This window comes from Nicotiana tabacum, chromosome 18 (genome assembly GCF_000715075.1).
Source record: "Nicotiana tabacum cultivar K326 chromosome 18, ASM71507v2, whole genome shotgun sequence".
NCBI lineage: Eukaryota > Viridiplantae > Streptophyta > Magnoliopsida > Solanales > Solanaceae > Nicotiana > Nicotiana tabacum.
In genome coordinates, this window is record NC_134097.1 from 66,865,771 (window position 1) to 66,880,595 (window position 14,825).

At 36.1% G+C, this 14,825-nt stretch overlaps 1 protein-coding gene across 9 annotated transcripts; it reads left to right on the forward strand.

Annotated features, from left to right (window-relative positions):
- Positions 1-2,317: 2,317 nt before the first annotated feature.
- LOC107764130 (inositol-pentakisphosphate 2-kinase) lies at positions 2,318-10,914 on the forward strand. 9 transcript variants are annotated; one of them, XM_016582661.2, is made up of 9 exons: positions 2,318-2,487; positions 2,591-2,692; positions 3,513-3,716; positions 4,121-4,268; positions 4,777-4,817; positions 4,961-5,071; positions 5,260-5,859; positions 7,365-7,526; positions 8,999-9,373. In XM_016582661.2, the coding sequence occupies exons 2-8, from the start codon at positions 2,591-2,593 to the stop codon at positions 7,506-7,508; spliced, it is 1,350 nt and encodes a 449-aa protein (XP_016438147.1). In that variant the 5' UTR covers positions 2,318-2,487; the 3' UTR covers positions 7,509-7,526; positions 8,999-9,373. The 9 variants fall into 9 exon arrangements, with proteins under 9 accessions (XP_016438147.1, XP_075093049.1, XP_016438149.1 ...); XM_075236948.1 differs by having other exon boundaries at positions 9,005-9,373; XM_016582663.2 differs by having other exon boundaries at positions 2,319-2,487; positions 2,583-2,692; positions 9,005-9,373.
- The last annotated feature ends 3,911 nt before the right edge of the window (positions 10,915-14,825 follow it).

A 14,825-nucleotide genomic window follows, 5' to 3' on the forward strand; every position in this document is an offset into this window, starting at 1 on the left:
ATGTAAATGTGCTTAAGGAAGTAGGGGGTGCAACTCAATAATGTAAAGGTGGAATGAAGGTTTGACAAAGGTATGGGCTTAAAAGTGAAAAATGTATTGAAGTGCTTAGGGAGGTGGAGTCACTATACCCATATGTATCCTACCTCCAGCAGCCAACATTACAACCAAATAAAGTCCTACTTGATTCTAGACCAACTAGGCTCGATTAGTCGAGTATTATACTATGGGCAAGCCTATGGCGCGTTGTTTGTGGCATAAGAATTTATTTCTGAGGGTGAGTGAAATCTTACGTATTTGAATTCCTTAAGTGTGTGAATTATATATAACATGACACAAGTCTCTTTTGTGGTGAGTAGGCACATGATTCATGAAGGAAATGTAAGTCTAGACCTCTGACTGAGAGTATGAAAACCGGTTAGGGACATTACGTGGCTAGAGAGAGAGAGTCCACTTTTGAGGTTAAGAGGTTATACTAAGGTAGTCTACCTATGTGAATTATTCTTGGTATAAGGAGTAGGGAAGTGACCCAGTGATGATTAGGCCTATAGAGTGTGGTTTTGTTGCTAGAGGACTAGCAACGGTTTAAGTGTGGGGTGTTGATAGTAGCCTATATTATACGATGTAGATGCTATTTATGCTCTAAGTTAACCATACTTTATTGATGTTTTAAGTGCTAAATGATAACAAAATGCTCTAATTAAGGTTTTTATGCTTTGTAGGAACTACTCTGAATTAGGAGCAGGATATAGAGTGTTTTGGGATTAATTATGTAGATACAAGGCCAACCGAGAAGAGCCCGGATGAAAACGAGCAAGAAAAGGCGAAGAAAAACTGGGCAACAGCCCACCGTGATCGCGATGGGACTGCGGCTGGAACGCGGTGAGAGAAGGCGGAAAACAGAATGGTTGGGATTGACCGCGGTCGTGCCGCAGCCACGGTCGATCTGGAGGAAGTCAAGAAGTTTTAGGGCCAAAGTGTAAATCGTGTGAAACTTATCCTAACCCTATATTAACTCAACAAACTCGCCCAAGTGAAAGTTAAGCTTGTTTTTAGACTGAATTGGAGGCAAGAACAGGTGTGAGAAGATCAAGACACCATTAGAGTTTTCATTCTTCTTCTTGTTATCATTATTTTGTAAATTATGAATGATTTTATGGTTTATTCTTGTTTTGCTATGAGTAGCTAACCATTTAATCTAGGTTTGATGGAACCAATTGTTAGATGAAGTTTTGACTCAATTTTATTACAATCAAGCCGAGTTTATTATATGATTGTTCAACTATGTTTTGTATGGTGATTAATTGAATGAGTCCTTGATTAATCGTGTCTAATTGCCTTGTGTTGCTTGAGAAAGAATACTAGGTTAGATTGATGTTGAACAACACCACTTTTGGGTAATTGAAGAGATTCATTACTTGAACTTAAAAGTGGGATTAGAGATAACGAAACTTGGTGGGATAATTCAGAGTTGCATAAATTATCAGCTAGAGTAGTTCGAGAGAATGCTCTAGTAAATTATCGTAGTTGATCGAGAGATAAGTGCGGTAACCCATAGCTCATAATCCTCATAGAGTATTACGGCGAGATTATAGCAAAAGAGTTAATAAGTAAACTAGCAATTGGGGAAATCAATACCCTAGATCTTTTTACCATTGAATTATCTTTGATTTAGAATATTGTTAGTTTTAATATTATTTTACCTTAGTTAAATAAAATCCAATATTTGTTTACAAAAATCTTGCATGCGAAAATTGTTTAAGCTTGTAATAGCATCACTAAGAATTGTAGTAAATAGGTAAGTTCCCTGAGGATTCGACTCCGGACCCTAAAATCGAATTATATTTATAACGATCGCTTTATCTTTTATAAGGCATAGTTGGACGTGATTACTTATTGTATGTCAAATGCAAGAACTTGTACAAGATCGAAATAGTCATAAATTGAAAGAAACTTGAAAAAAAAATATTGAAAGAAACGGCCACACAGTCAAGCCTTCGAGCTCTTTTGGGGGCAACTGGAAGTGTTAGAAGACATAAATCCAAAGCTTCACGCACATGACGTCAGCACATTATAATACTTCTCCGTTTCAATTTAGATAAATTACTTTGATTTGACGCGGGGAGTTTAACAAAAAGACTTAAGATTTTTGAAATTTGTGGTATGAATAAAAGTTTTATGGGATCATGATATTTGTGTAGTTACAAAAGTTTCTGATTAAGGGTAAAATTACTAAATTAAAAGTTTAAAGTTAAATTATTTCAAAATTTAAAAATATGTTTTGTAAGAAAATAAAAAGGAAATTAACAGGTGTGCCCACAATCCCAAAGTCCCAACCAAACATCATAGGAACTATTCAATAAGCCACAGAATAATCCTCGGCGTCTCCTCCGATCCGGTAATACGCCAAGTTGCTAGGATTTTCCAGTTTTCCTTTTTCACCCTCTTCTAAATAAGTAAATCCTCAATCTCCGCATTTCCAATTCTCTGGTACATTTCTTTCTCTATTGTAACAACACTCTTCTCGGCTCGAATTACCTATTATGATTTATTCTTCTTTAGAAATATATGTGTATTTATATTAGGTTTGCAGATGGCTGTGGTGTTGGAGGCGAAGGATGCAGGAGAATGGACTTACAGAGGAGAAGGGGCTGTCAACCTGGTTCTTGCTTATAATGGAACCCGTTCTGATTTTGTATGTCTCAATTTCTTCTTTTCTTTCTGTTCACTGTGTAGGAACTTTTTTTTGCAGAAAAAAGGTGATGCTTTTTTGGCAGTATATTTGTTAAAAAGAAAAGATTTTACGATAGATTAATATTGATTCCATGCTTCTTCTTCTTCTTCTTCTTCTTTTTTTTTTCAAATAGTAGTTATTTAGGAAGATCCACCATGATATTCTTTGCTTTTCACTTAACCATTTTATGGTAATAGTTGGCACTTTTGCATGAATGAGTTCAATAAGTTCATGTATTTTACCCCCTCATCAGAAAACAACTGCAATAACTACTATGCTCTCACTTCAAGTTAATTGGGATTGGCTGTATGAATAATCATTATTCAATTTACTTTGTTTGGACCTGTTTCACCTTACTCAAGATATGTACTCTTAACTCATCATTCCGTTTTCAGTGTAGTCACAAAGGTAGTTCAAAAATTGCTTTAGTTCACAAGTTCAAAAATTTTGAATTCCCTTATTAAAATTCTTGGCTCCGCCACTGCCCTCTACCCCACAAATATTACTATTGGTTGAAGAAGTGATTCTTGTGCAAATAAACTAGGGAAGAGTAACTGGGTCTCCTTTCTTGCTTAGCAAATGGTTTGATAATGCTTGTTGATATTCTTGAAAAAAGGGAGATTTTTCTTTGATCCAGGAATGGTTTACTTTTTTTGCACTGAAGAATTGTACCAAATATAAAATGTAAAACTGATTAGTGGAAGTGTTCTGGAGTATCATTTTTTGTTAAGTCTGAAAAGGGTTTGATTTCTTAAGTGCATTTCCTATTCCTTTTTTTTAGGTTGGAAAAGTATTGCGGATACAGAAGGTACCAAGGAATGGGTCTGAAAATGGGAATGGTTATTTAGGTCTAACCAATCAGGAATGCATCTTGTGGAAAGAAGTTAATGAGATTGTATCAGCTCCTACAAGGGAAATAGCTCAGCACTATTTTGTGCAGCATGTGATGTGCCCGCTTTTGGGTCCTAGACACGTTGATGCAGGGGTGTGTTATGCTGCTAGATTCTTGTCATTTCGTATCTGATCTGGTTTTCTGTATATCATCTTTTCTTATATATGAATAGAAGAAAAAATTACTTTTTCCCTTTTCCAGATACTTCTTTTCTGCAGTTAATAATAAGGCATTCGGCACCTTTTCAATGAGTTTTTGATCCTTTAAGATGCTAGAGCATCTATCTATGCAGTTGCTCTTTTGTATGTGCATTCTTTATTTATTGTTTGGATTGAATAAATTTAGACCTTCAAATTATGATGATCTATGAGTTTGAAGATTAAGTTTTGCAAGGTTGTAAATTTGTTTTCCTTTTCTAGCTGATTTGATATATTCAGTTGCCTATATAGGAGCATGGTTAAATATCTACATCTTGTTTCTTCCCTTTTGTTTGACAGATTAGCATTCAGGTGACCCAAGAATTTCTGGAAACCGTTGAAAGCAATGTCCTCTCACAGCGTCCTGCTTGGCGTGTTGATGCTGCAAAGGTCAATCCCCTATGTGATTCTGTTATGCTCATGTCCGATCATTCAATGTTCCCTCTCGGTAATAATTTTCAAATCCTCTTTATCCCTTGATTCATCACTAAAATGTTAACATGCACATGTTTCATACCTGTAGTAAAGAACTGAACATTATATTACAGAAAGCTGTTAGCATAGACCTATCAAATAAAAAGAGAACAATAGTAATTGGCCTCCCATTTAGTAGACCAATAAAACATAAAACTCAGTACATACCTCTGTTTTCTGAGGTCATAATCCTTCCTATATTACTTTCAATTGTTTGAGTGCAAAAATGGTTTTAATTTTTGTGTCCTGATTTTGTAAATACTTTGTGGTTAAATCAATTTCATGCTACTACTAACAAAATAACTGCAATTTCTGTTTGTTTCTTGAAAGAGAACAACAAAAATTTGCAGTGGCCAGCTAGCTTTATTATCGTCTACATGCTAACTAAGCAGGCTTAGATATGCTAACTAAGCAGGCTTAGATATGGACATTTATTGTAGTTACATTGACTTCTTATGGTACTCACATTCTCCTGCTGTCAGGTATGTGTAAAGAGGCATGCAGCATTTCTGTAGAAATTAAGGTACTTGTTTCCTAAAAGCTTTAGTTAGTCTTCCTCTTTATGCTGCGTTTTCTTCTTCTTCTTTTAAAAAGAAACTGTTTTCTATACATTTCCATAGTATGTTTTTCTCACGGCTATCTCCATTTTCTTTTTGTTGAAGCCAGCCTAAGTGTGGATTCCTTCCACACTCAGAATTTATCACAGAAGATAATGCTGTTAAAAAGAGTGTAACTCGTTTTCAAATGCATCAGGCTCTAAAATTGAACCAAGGAAAGGTAATAATTGTTCCATCTGCAATTTATTCTTGAGATAAAGCTGTCTCTGGTGGATTTCTTAATTCCATTCCATCTCATTGTACTGGCAGAATTTTTAAAACTTTTTGTGGGTCACTTTTATACTATATTCACTTTCCACTTACATTAACACTCATTTCTGTTTCTTTTTGGTACTTGCCCTATATCAGATATCAGAGGTTAGTGCATATGATCCTCTGGATTTATTCTCTGGATCCAGAGACAGAGTACGCAAGGCAATAAACAACCTTTTTAAGACCCCACAGAATAATTTTCGGGTTTTCCTGGATGGTTCTCTCATAATTGGTGGTTTGGGTGGTGGTGCAGACACTACCAGTTGTGAAGTTGGTAAAGCATTTGAAAATTCGCTCAAGCATGTAATTCAGGCAGAAGAGGGCATGCGGACACAATATTTTCTAGAGCTCATCTCCAAGACTGTCTGTAGTTCAGAGTTGCTAAATCGGCTTCTTGAAGTCCAGAAGCTAGACACAACTGACATTGAAGGTGCAATTCACGCATATTATAATGTTATTTCTCAGCCTTGCATGGTCTGTGGACAATTAGATAAAGATCAATCATCAAAGAGATATAACTCTCTGCATTCAATGTCGATGGAGGAAAGCTTGAAGATTGTGAGGGATTACTTGATAGCTGCAACTGCAAAGGACCTTAGTATGATAATTAGTTTTAGACCTAGAGAAGCTGGTAATGTGGAAACCCCATATAGCATTGTCTCCTTAGAATCAACCAACCAAAGTTTTGACTACAAGGTATTACTCTTCCCTTCTTTTGCTTAGTCTCCTTTCGATCTAGAATAACATGTTATACCATGGAAAATGGATCTTCTTTCAACCTGCCTTGGGTTCTAGAGTAATATGGATAATTCATTCTTGAATTTATTTTATATGGTGATACTTCAGGTCTAATGTCAACTAAGTTGCTCTGATACGGCAATTTAGGTGTCGCACCTGTGTCGACACGACACTAGCATGGGTGGGGCGGTTGCACGCTTACCGAAGCGGTGTCACGTGACACCGCTTTGTCGGAAAATTTTACTAAATAATATGTATTAATACTGTTCGGAAACGGATAAGTAGGAAAAAAGACAATTAATTGACATAAATTGTGTCTTGGTGTGTTGGTTGTGTGCTTTATTTTGCTCTAAGAGGTCAAAGGTTCAAACCTCAACTAGCACATTTTACTTTTGCAGATATTTGAGAGAGCCTTTGTGGTTAAAAATTGTGATGAAATAGAATTGAACTCATGACCTTTTCTAAAGTAAGACTCAACAAAACCAATAGACTAAGGCTATTTCTTGTCTAAAAGTATGATAATCAAAGTTATATTCCAGTTCTTCTTTAAATTTCGACACCGCTTACAAAAGTTTCTGCATACGCCCCTGCTAGTGTGGATGTGGGTATGGGATCTGAACTGGACCTGATCCAACGATTTTGGGTACTTTGACCACGACAGACGGAAAAATTCGAGACGAGAGCTAGGGTAAATTTGAAGAAAATAGTATACCTTGTCTAGGAAATCAATCCTTTGTTTATCTACGTCTTGAGAGAAATTCATACTTTACGAGCTATACGTAAGTATTCGACAAAAAATTCTCATAATTTAGAAATATTTTTATATTTTTATTTTTTTGAATTATTTTTAGTTGGATCTCCGTACCTGTGTTCGTACTAGGATCCGTATCCTCAAATCTTATAATTCACATCTCAAAGGATCCGACCTCTAGGTATGCACACGTGTCGGACATCCGCACCCGTGTCCGAGCAACTTAGAATGTCAATATAACTTGAAATATTTTTAATTGTAAAGTCGCATAATTTTGATTTACTCTAGTGCAACTTATTGTGTCGACTAAATAGCATTAAGTCATACCTAAGCCCTCTCTTCTAGAAAGAAAAAGTCATACCTAACCCCTTCATCTGTTTTTTATCATTCCTTTTTTCCGGAATGGAACCAACTTCTTCGTTTAGTAGTTTTGAATCCGTATCAAGATAGGCTTTATACCACGATAGTTTCCATTATTATAATGGTGTGGCATAACTACTGGTCTACATGTTAAATACTACTGCAATCCACTTAATTCTGAAATGCAGTTTCTCTAGAACCAAGATTGATGACAGTGTGGCATTAATACTGGTTACCATGTAAATGCTAATGCAATCCACTTAATTCTGAAAAACACAGATTCTCTAGTTCCAAGACTGGCTTCATAGGTTTTACCAGTATTAATGGATTCTTTTGGCTTGCAAATTGCTAGGCATCTTTCATTGACCTGGACTTGAAACCTTTGGAAAGGATTGAATACTACTACAAGTTAGACCAACAGATTGTCAGCTGCTATGTTCAGATGGTGAAGTCCAATCATCAGCTCGACCACACTGGAAGCACTGTCAGAGCTTGACAATGAGGACAGTTTCTGGTAATCAATTCGGAGACCTTTTTGAGCTTTCTCTTTGATAGATTCCTGATGAAGGATCTTATTCTTGCCTTCTTTTTTGGTGACTGAAGTTTCAGTGAAGAAGTAACAACGACACAACCCACCTTTGATGAGATATTTAATTGAACCTAATACTGTCTATCTTATAATGGATGATTCAATTGAAATAGAAGCATGCTAAATGTAGTTTTCGCTGGTCCAATTTTCACACCATCCAGCAGCTTAGGCAATGTATGTTGTGCATCTGATATGAAGAAGAGTCTTAATAAGTAATAGAACAAGGAAAAGACCAGCTTGAGCTTCCTCTCGTCAGCACTATCACCTGCAAGTCTCTAAGGGGTCGTTTGGTAGGGTGCATAAGAATAATGCTGAATATGGTGTATTAGTAATGCTGGTATTAGTTATGCTTGCATTAGTTATGCTGGTATTAGTTGTGCTGAAATATTTCTTATCCATTGTTTGGTTTGATGTATTAAAGCATTGCACAATTTCTAAAAGAATTGTTTGTTTACAAAAATATCCTCAAAATCAGTCCATCACTCTAACTTTTTAAAAGAAACATATGTTGAGAAATGCTTTTATATGAAAAAGTTTTTAAAAAAATTATTTGTTTTGTCTACCTATATTGTAATATAGAACTAAATATTTATTTACAAAAAAAGAAATATGCTAAGTATTTATTTATTTACTAGAGATATAATTTTATTTCTCACTATTTGGATTATTTTAAACTTGCATTAATATAATAACTAGCACATTTTAATCAAGCATAAATTTTGAAGGACAATTTTGTCTTTAACTAAGCTAATGCATGCATTAAAAACCATTGCATTGCTAATACCATGGTTTTCTATGCATTAGTTATGCATAAGATAATACCAAATAGAATGTATAGCTAATGCTTGCATAACTAATGCATAGGTTCAAAATATCTACCAAACAAGGTATTATTAATGCACAAAGCTTATGCATGCATTATTTTATCTAATGGATCCTACCAAACGACCCCTAAGTGTCACTCACTCTCCCTTCCACTAGTCTAATCTTGGTTGTAAATTGCTGTTGATGTGCTGGGTTCTTCTGCAACCTTCGGCATCATTCAATGGTTACCAATCTGAATATTTTTTCTGATAGAACCTTGGGAAGAAACTCATGGTCTCCCCCTTTTACCTCTTCTTATTCGGAACAACGAATGAATTTCTTATTTATCCACTTAAATGAAATTAATCAGCTAATATAGACTCAGGTGCTATTTACTTAAGTTAAAACTCACGATGCAACACCAATTTCTATAATAGAGCTGAAAGGTACCCTAGTACTATTCATCAAAGGGGAAGCAGTTGTGAGTGCATGCGATTAACTGCATTTTGCCTGTGATTTTCTTAGAGTTATTACTTAAAAAACTATATGATTTAGTTTCTGCTTTTTACTGTGATTTGAATTCTTAATGAAAGTTGTAGCTATCTGTTTCACTCTGGAAGAAGAGGCCAGTTGAACCCAAGGAGAAAGAGACTTGTCAGGATTTCCCTCCCCCACAAGGATAGTGATATATCAACCACATAAGCACCTTCCCATCCCAAGACCACATGACCTATTTATTCGTACAGCTGGTTTCAGGATTAGTTTTGGTGCAAATCTTGAATTGGCACATTCTGCTGTTTGGTGAGCCAACAGGTGTAGGTTCTAGATTTGATACTACACCTCAGAAAAATGGATGATCTATTCTCTTTTTTTTTTTCAAAACAATCATCTTGGAGATTACACTGTGTAATGCTTACTCTCAAACTCTTCGTTTACACAGTAATGATTGTTTTTTGTTTCTCTTTTTATCTTTGGATTCCTATCTAATGACCCCCAAAATAGAATCAACCTGAATTCGGGACTGCTATTTGAAATCTTAGCGAAACACTGGATTTCTTATCTCATGTCTGCTTTTCGTGAAAAAATACCAATTGAAGTGGAGGGTTTCTTCAAACATCAAGGGGCTGGGTCAACTATTCAATCAAATGATATTTGTTGAATATAACTCTATTTGTATCATTTCACCTTGGAGGTCAACCTTAGAGGTTGCTAAACATTGCATTGTGCAACGTCACAATGCCTTTTATATAGTGGATGCGGCGTGATTCCCCATATTTATGTTCATTCTAAGGTCCATCCTACTTTTGGTTGAACCTCATTGAAGGACGACATAGAACATGAAGAGAACTTTGCAGAATGAAACATATAAATATTTTACAGTTGCATTAGCTTTCTGCTCTTCATAAGAATAGTTTGACAGTTTTGAGAATGACTCATGGTACCTGAGGTGACTTGTAGTGTTTAATGGCATCATATTTCACCTTGCATTGTAATGTTCACGGCACATCTGTAGACTATTTTGGTCAATATCCTATCAAAATGTGATATAGTCATTATAAGTGATGGATATGCTGTTGTAGAAGAATTCCGTCATACATCCCAATTATGTTGTGGTTGAATGGGAATTGTCTAGTTCCAACTCTCAAATAAGTGTTTCGGTCTTTCGGTTTTCCTATTTGTAAATGGATTTTACCTGCAACACTAATAGTTTTAAAAACTTTTACATTGTCAATGTTTATTACGTAATAGGTTAGTTACTTTATTTTTCAGGTGACTAAATTAGATTTACTATAAACAGTTAACTGGTGCACAAAAGTTAAAACTCTATCGATTATTAGACGAACATATTGCTCTGACTAAACAAGGAGCTTGAACTTGTATTCTGAAGTGATTATCGCTGTTGCCTAACTGGGTATAATCAGTTGACTCAACTGTTCTTGCACTCTTTTCAGATAATAGAATGTTTTCAAATTGGAAAATAAAAATTAACTACATGGGAGTCCACTGTTCAAAGGTTTAAGGAGAGTGTTGTTTGAATCAGCCTAGTAAATATTGCTGCTATCAATTTGTTGGAAAAGGTCAGCTAGTAAACATACTCCCGGTTCCATCTCTCTCTCTCTCTCTCTCTCTCTTACAGGAAACATTACCACTGACTTCAAAAATTGTCAGATTTGGATATAGTAGGTACTATTTTTGACCTTCTTATGTAAAGTATAAATTGAAGGTTTTGGTTTTATCTAAATTATACTTTCAAGCTATTAATGTGGAAATATGTCCTTTTAAACTTGTATTCGAAGTCTGATGAAGCTCAAATGTCTACCTTCTTTAGTTAACAGATACTACGTAAGTACATTACTTTTGAGCGGTAGTGAAAATTCAAAGATAAATCCTCACCATAGTATTCAGCATTGTACTGATATATAACAGTTTTTCAATAAGTCAGTGGAATGTGCTTGGTTGGTTTATGTCAAGTTTGTTTACCATGTGCAGTAAAGAAGTCTTTTTAATACAACTTTGCGCTGGAAACATTTAGTAGTAGCAAGTATTCTGTCCTTCCCCTTTGCATTGCTTGTGGCTTGTGGGTTGTGGCTGCGTTGAGTCCTTATTCGAGGCCACTTCAGGTGTAGGTGAATGATGGAGAAAAGAAAATTTTGAGGGAAAGAGGCGGTACCGTATAATAAATGTAAATGGGATGCAAGTTTCCTTGATTAGTCACATTATGTTGAGAATTTAAAAAAAAAAAAAAATTGTTGATTGGAAGCATGCTGTAACTCTTCTTGATTCAAGTGCTATTTTCTGTACAAAGTAATAATAATATGATGAATTAAAACGAATATGCTAGCTTAATTGGAAAGCTTGAGAATAAGTGATTGATTGCACTTGGCCAGATATTGTATATGCAGTATGAGTAATTAGCAGGTTTACAAGCAAGCGAGTTAATGTATATTTGCATGCCATAACAAGAGTTATGAGGTATTTACTTGGTACAAAAACCTAGGCTTATCTTATAAAAAATATCCTGTTGTACTTGAAAGCTATTCTGATGCAGATTGGAACATTTTTACTTTGGGAGATTTTGCTATTTGTTGGAAATCAAAAGAAAATAATAATTGATAACTCTACCATGGAGGCTGAACTAATTGTTTTAGGTTCAGCTAGTGAAAAGTGAATTAGTTGGGAGATTTATTATTTCAAATTTCTTATTTTGAAAAACCAATTCCTTTTATTTTAATTCATTGTGATAGTACTACTGGTATTGGTAGAGTACAAAACCGTTAGTAGAACGATAAATCCAGACCTATAAAGAGAAAAATATGATATTGTGAGATATTTGATAAGTGGTACTATTAAGGGGCATTTGCATCTATACCTGCTTTTTGGGTCATGTTTTAACTTGTGCCCGCTTTGCAAAAACAATTACAAGCGTACCCACTTTTTTGCGGTACTTCAGCATACGGGGCTGAAGTAGCAAAGGCAATCACGCAAAACTTCAGCATTCTAGTAGCCAGGCCTGAAGTAGACCAACTATGCTGAAGTTTTTGTTTGTAATTGCTGAACATAAGCATTTTAGTGCTGAAGTTTTGTTCTCTATTTGCTGAACTTAAGCATTCTAGTGCTGAAGTTTTGTTCTCTATTTGATTAACTTGTTTTTGTTTGTAATTGCTGAACTTAAGCATTCTAGTGCTGAAGTTTTGTTCTCTATTTGTTGAACTTAAACATTTAGTGCTGAAGTTTTTTGTCATGGATAAGCTTTTTCAAAAACATCAGCAGAAGATGCTGAAGTTATTTAGTTCATTTATAAAAACTTCAGCACTAAATAAGTTGAAGTTTTTTTGTCTTGGATAAGTTTTTTCAAAAACTTCAGCAGAGATGCTAAAGTTATTTAGTTCATTTGTAGAAACTTCAACTTATTTAGTGCTGAAGTTTTTATAAAAAAATGAAAGTTTTAAGACAATTCCAGAAAATTTAGCCTTTGATTTTGGCTTTCTGTATGACCATCTATTTGATCGTGAGGATGATGTGGATGGTCATGATGAGGAGAAAGAGAACGATGACGTTGCATTGAAGTATTTGGAAATAAGAACATATCATTCTCTTGCTAAAGAAGATGGAGTCGACCCCACAGTAGTTGCTGATGTAGAACCAAAAACCTGTGCTATTTGCCAATCTGAATATGAAGATGAAAAGAGTATAGGGAAACTTCCTAGTAGAACTGCTCCTGCAATTAATTCAGTCATGTTAATTCTATTAGGAGTTAATGCTTCACTTTTGTATAAATTAACTGGACATAAATGACTTTAATTTTTTGAGTACTATAAGAAAAATAAAATCTATGATTTCACATAAAAGAGAATTAAGACTTTACCAGACAAAAGGAGAAGAGCAAGAAAATCAAGTCGGTGAATAGCCAATTACTGTATCTATGAATATCTGTATTACTGTATATTCATAGCAACACCAACAACAACAGAAGAAAGAAGAAGAAGAAGAAGAAAACGAAGGAGGAGAAAGGGGACTGAAGTTATTTAAAAAGTAGGTACAAGTTAAAACTTTAAAAAAAATGGGTATAGATCTTGCAGTCCACTAACTAAGGCCTTGGCAACAAAGAGGGTCTGGAGTACATCGAGGGGATTGTCACACCTCCTTTTTCCGCACCCGAGGGGGGCGCAGGGGAGTTTTTTCCAATTAAAGGACAATCGAAACGGGATTTGCTTATTTATTTCAGAGTCGCCACTTGGGAGATTTAGGGTGTCCCAAGTCACCAATTTTAATCCCGAATCGAGGAAATGAATGACTCTATATTACAGTCTGCGTACCAGAAATCCGGATAAGGAATTCTATTAACCCGGGAGAAGGTGTTAGGCATTCCCGAGTTCCGTGGTTCTAGCACGGTCGCTCAACTGTTATATTCAGCTTGATTATCTGATTTTATACAAGTATGAACTTATGTGCAAATTTTAACTTTTAACCGCTTTACTATTATTGTTTTTAGGAGAATGTGAACATCGCTTAAAACACGTCTTTGGACTGCGTCACATGAAATGCACCCACAATCCGGAACGCATTTTATTTGATGTTTTGAGATTTGGATTTGGGTCGCATGAAATGCACACCCGAGCTTAAGAAAGTAAATTATTAAACACGCGCCTAAAGAGACTATCGCGTTATTATTTCGCGGAGGTCGTGAAATTCGCTACACGAACCTCCTGAATTCTAAGTAATTTTAAACAAGTATTTACTGAGGGCCCCGCAATTTGTGTTTTTATTCGGCGAGGCTCATCTCATTCTTATTTTTTAAAAGGAATTTGCAACGTCATGGAAATGCATCTCATACCACGTCACAGTCAATGTACCCGTGATTAGAGACACATTTCGATTTCGTTGAGATTTGGATTTGGGTCACATAAATGTGCACCCGAGTTTAGGGAGATAACATTATTAAAGGCGCGCCTACAGCAACTAGCGCATTATTATTTTGGGGTAGGGCCGTGAAATTTGCTAAACGGCCCGTCCCGGAATCTAAGTATTTAAGACATATATTTTGTGAGGGCTTCGCAATCCATACATATTTATTTGGCGAAGCTAGTCTCGTTTTTTTTATTTATTTATTTGAGGGCAAACTTAAAGCAACTACGATTTTCTACCAATGAAATCATCCGAGGTTAAACAAAAAAACAACGATTCTAACAGGTAATAATATCCAGGGTAAAAATGAAAAAAATAGAATAACTTCGTTCATATGCTCACATTTACTTTAAGCATGCAGTAACTAAACATAGAATAAACATTTTTAACATAACAACAAAAATTGCATTGTTGACATTCGTATATATCGAATATTCTCATTTATTGCCTTGAACCATAATATGCAAAATGAATGAAATGAGACAAAGGACGAAGAACACCAATCTTCGAACCTCGACAATCCTAGAACGACAAACAGTGCTTCCTACGGAACTCGAACCGGACCTCTCTGAACGAAGAACAACGACGGAACCTCAGACAGCGCCTCGACGTACCGGACCTCGACGAACCAAAGTCGACCTCGACGGAAAAACAGAAAAACTCGGCCAAGCAAGATCGCAGCAACCCACCGCTTGCTCGGAAACGCAGCTACGACTGCCTGGCATGCAGCGATAGCTGCTCGTCGGACTGAAAATGGCGGACTGGTTCGTTAGAGCTAGGAGGAGGAGGGGTGGTTGCCGGTGTTTGGTGGTCGAAGGCGAGGGACAGTGGCCACGTGGGCAGTGACGATGGCGGAGAGGGAGCTGGGGGAAGGTGACGGGCCTGTTGGGTGCGACAGTGGGTCGACGGAGGGGAGGTGGTTATGGTCGTTTGGTGGTGGCGATGCAGCTGGTTGTTTGACGGGTGGTTTTTTTGGAGGCGGAAACAGCTGCAGTGATGGCTACAAGAAAGTCG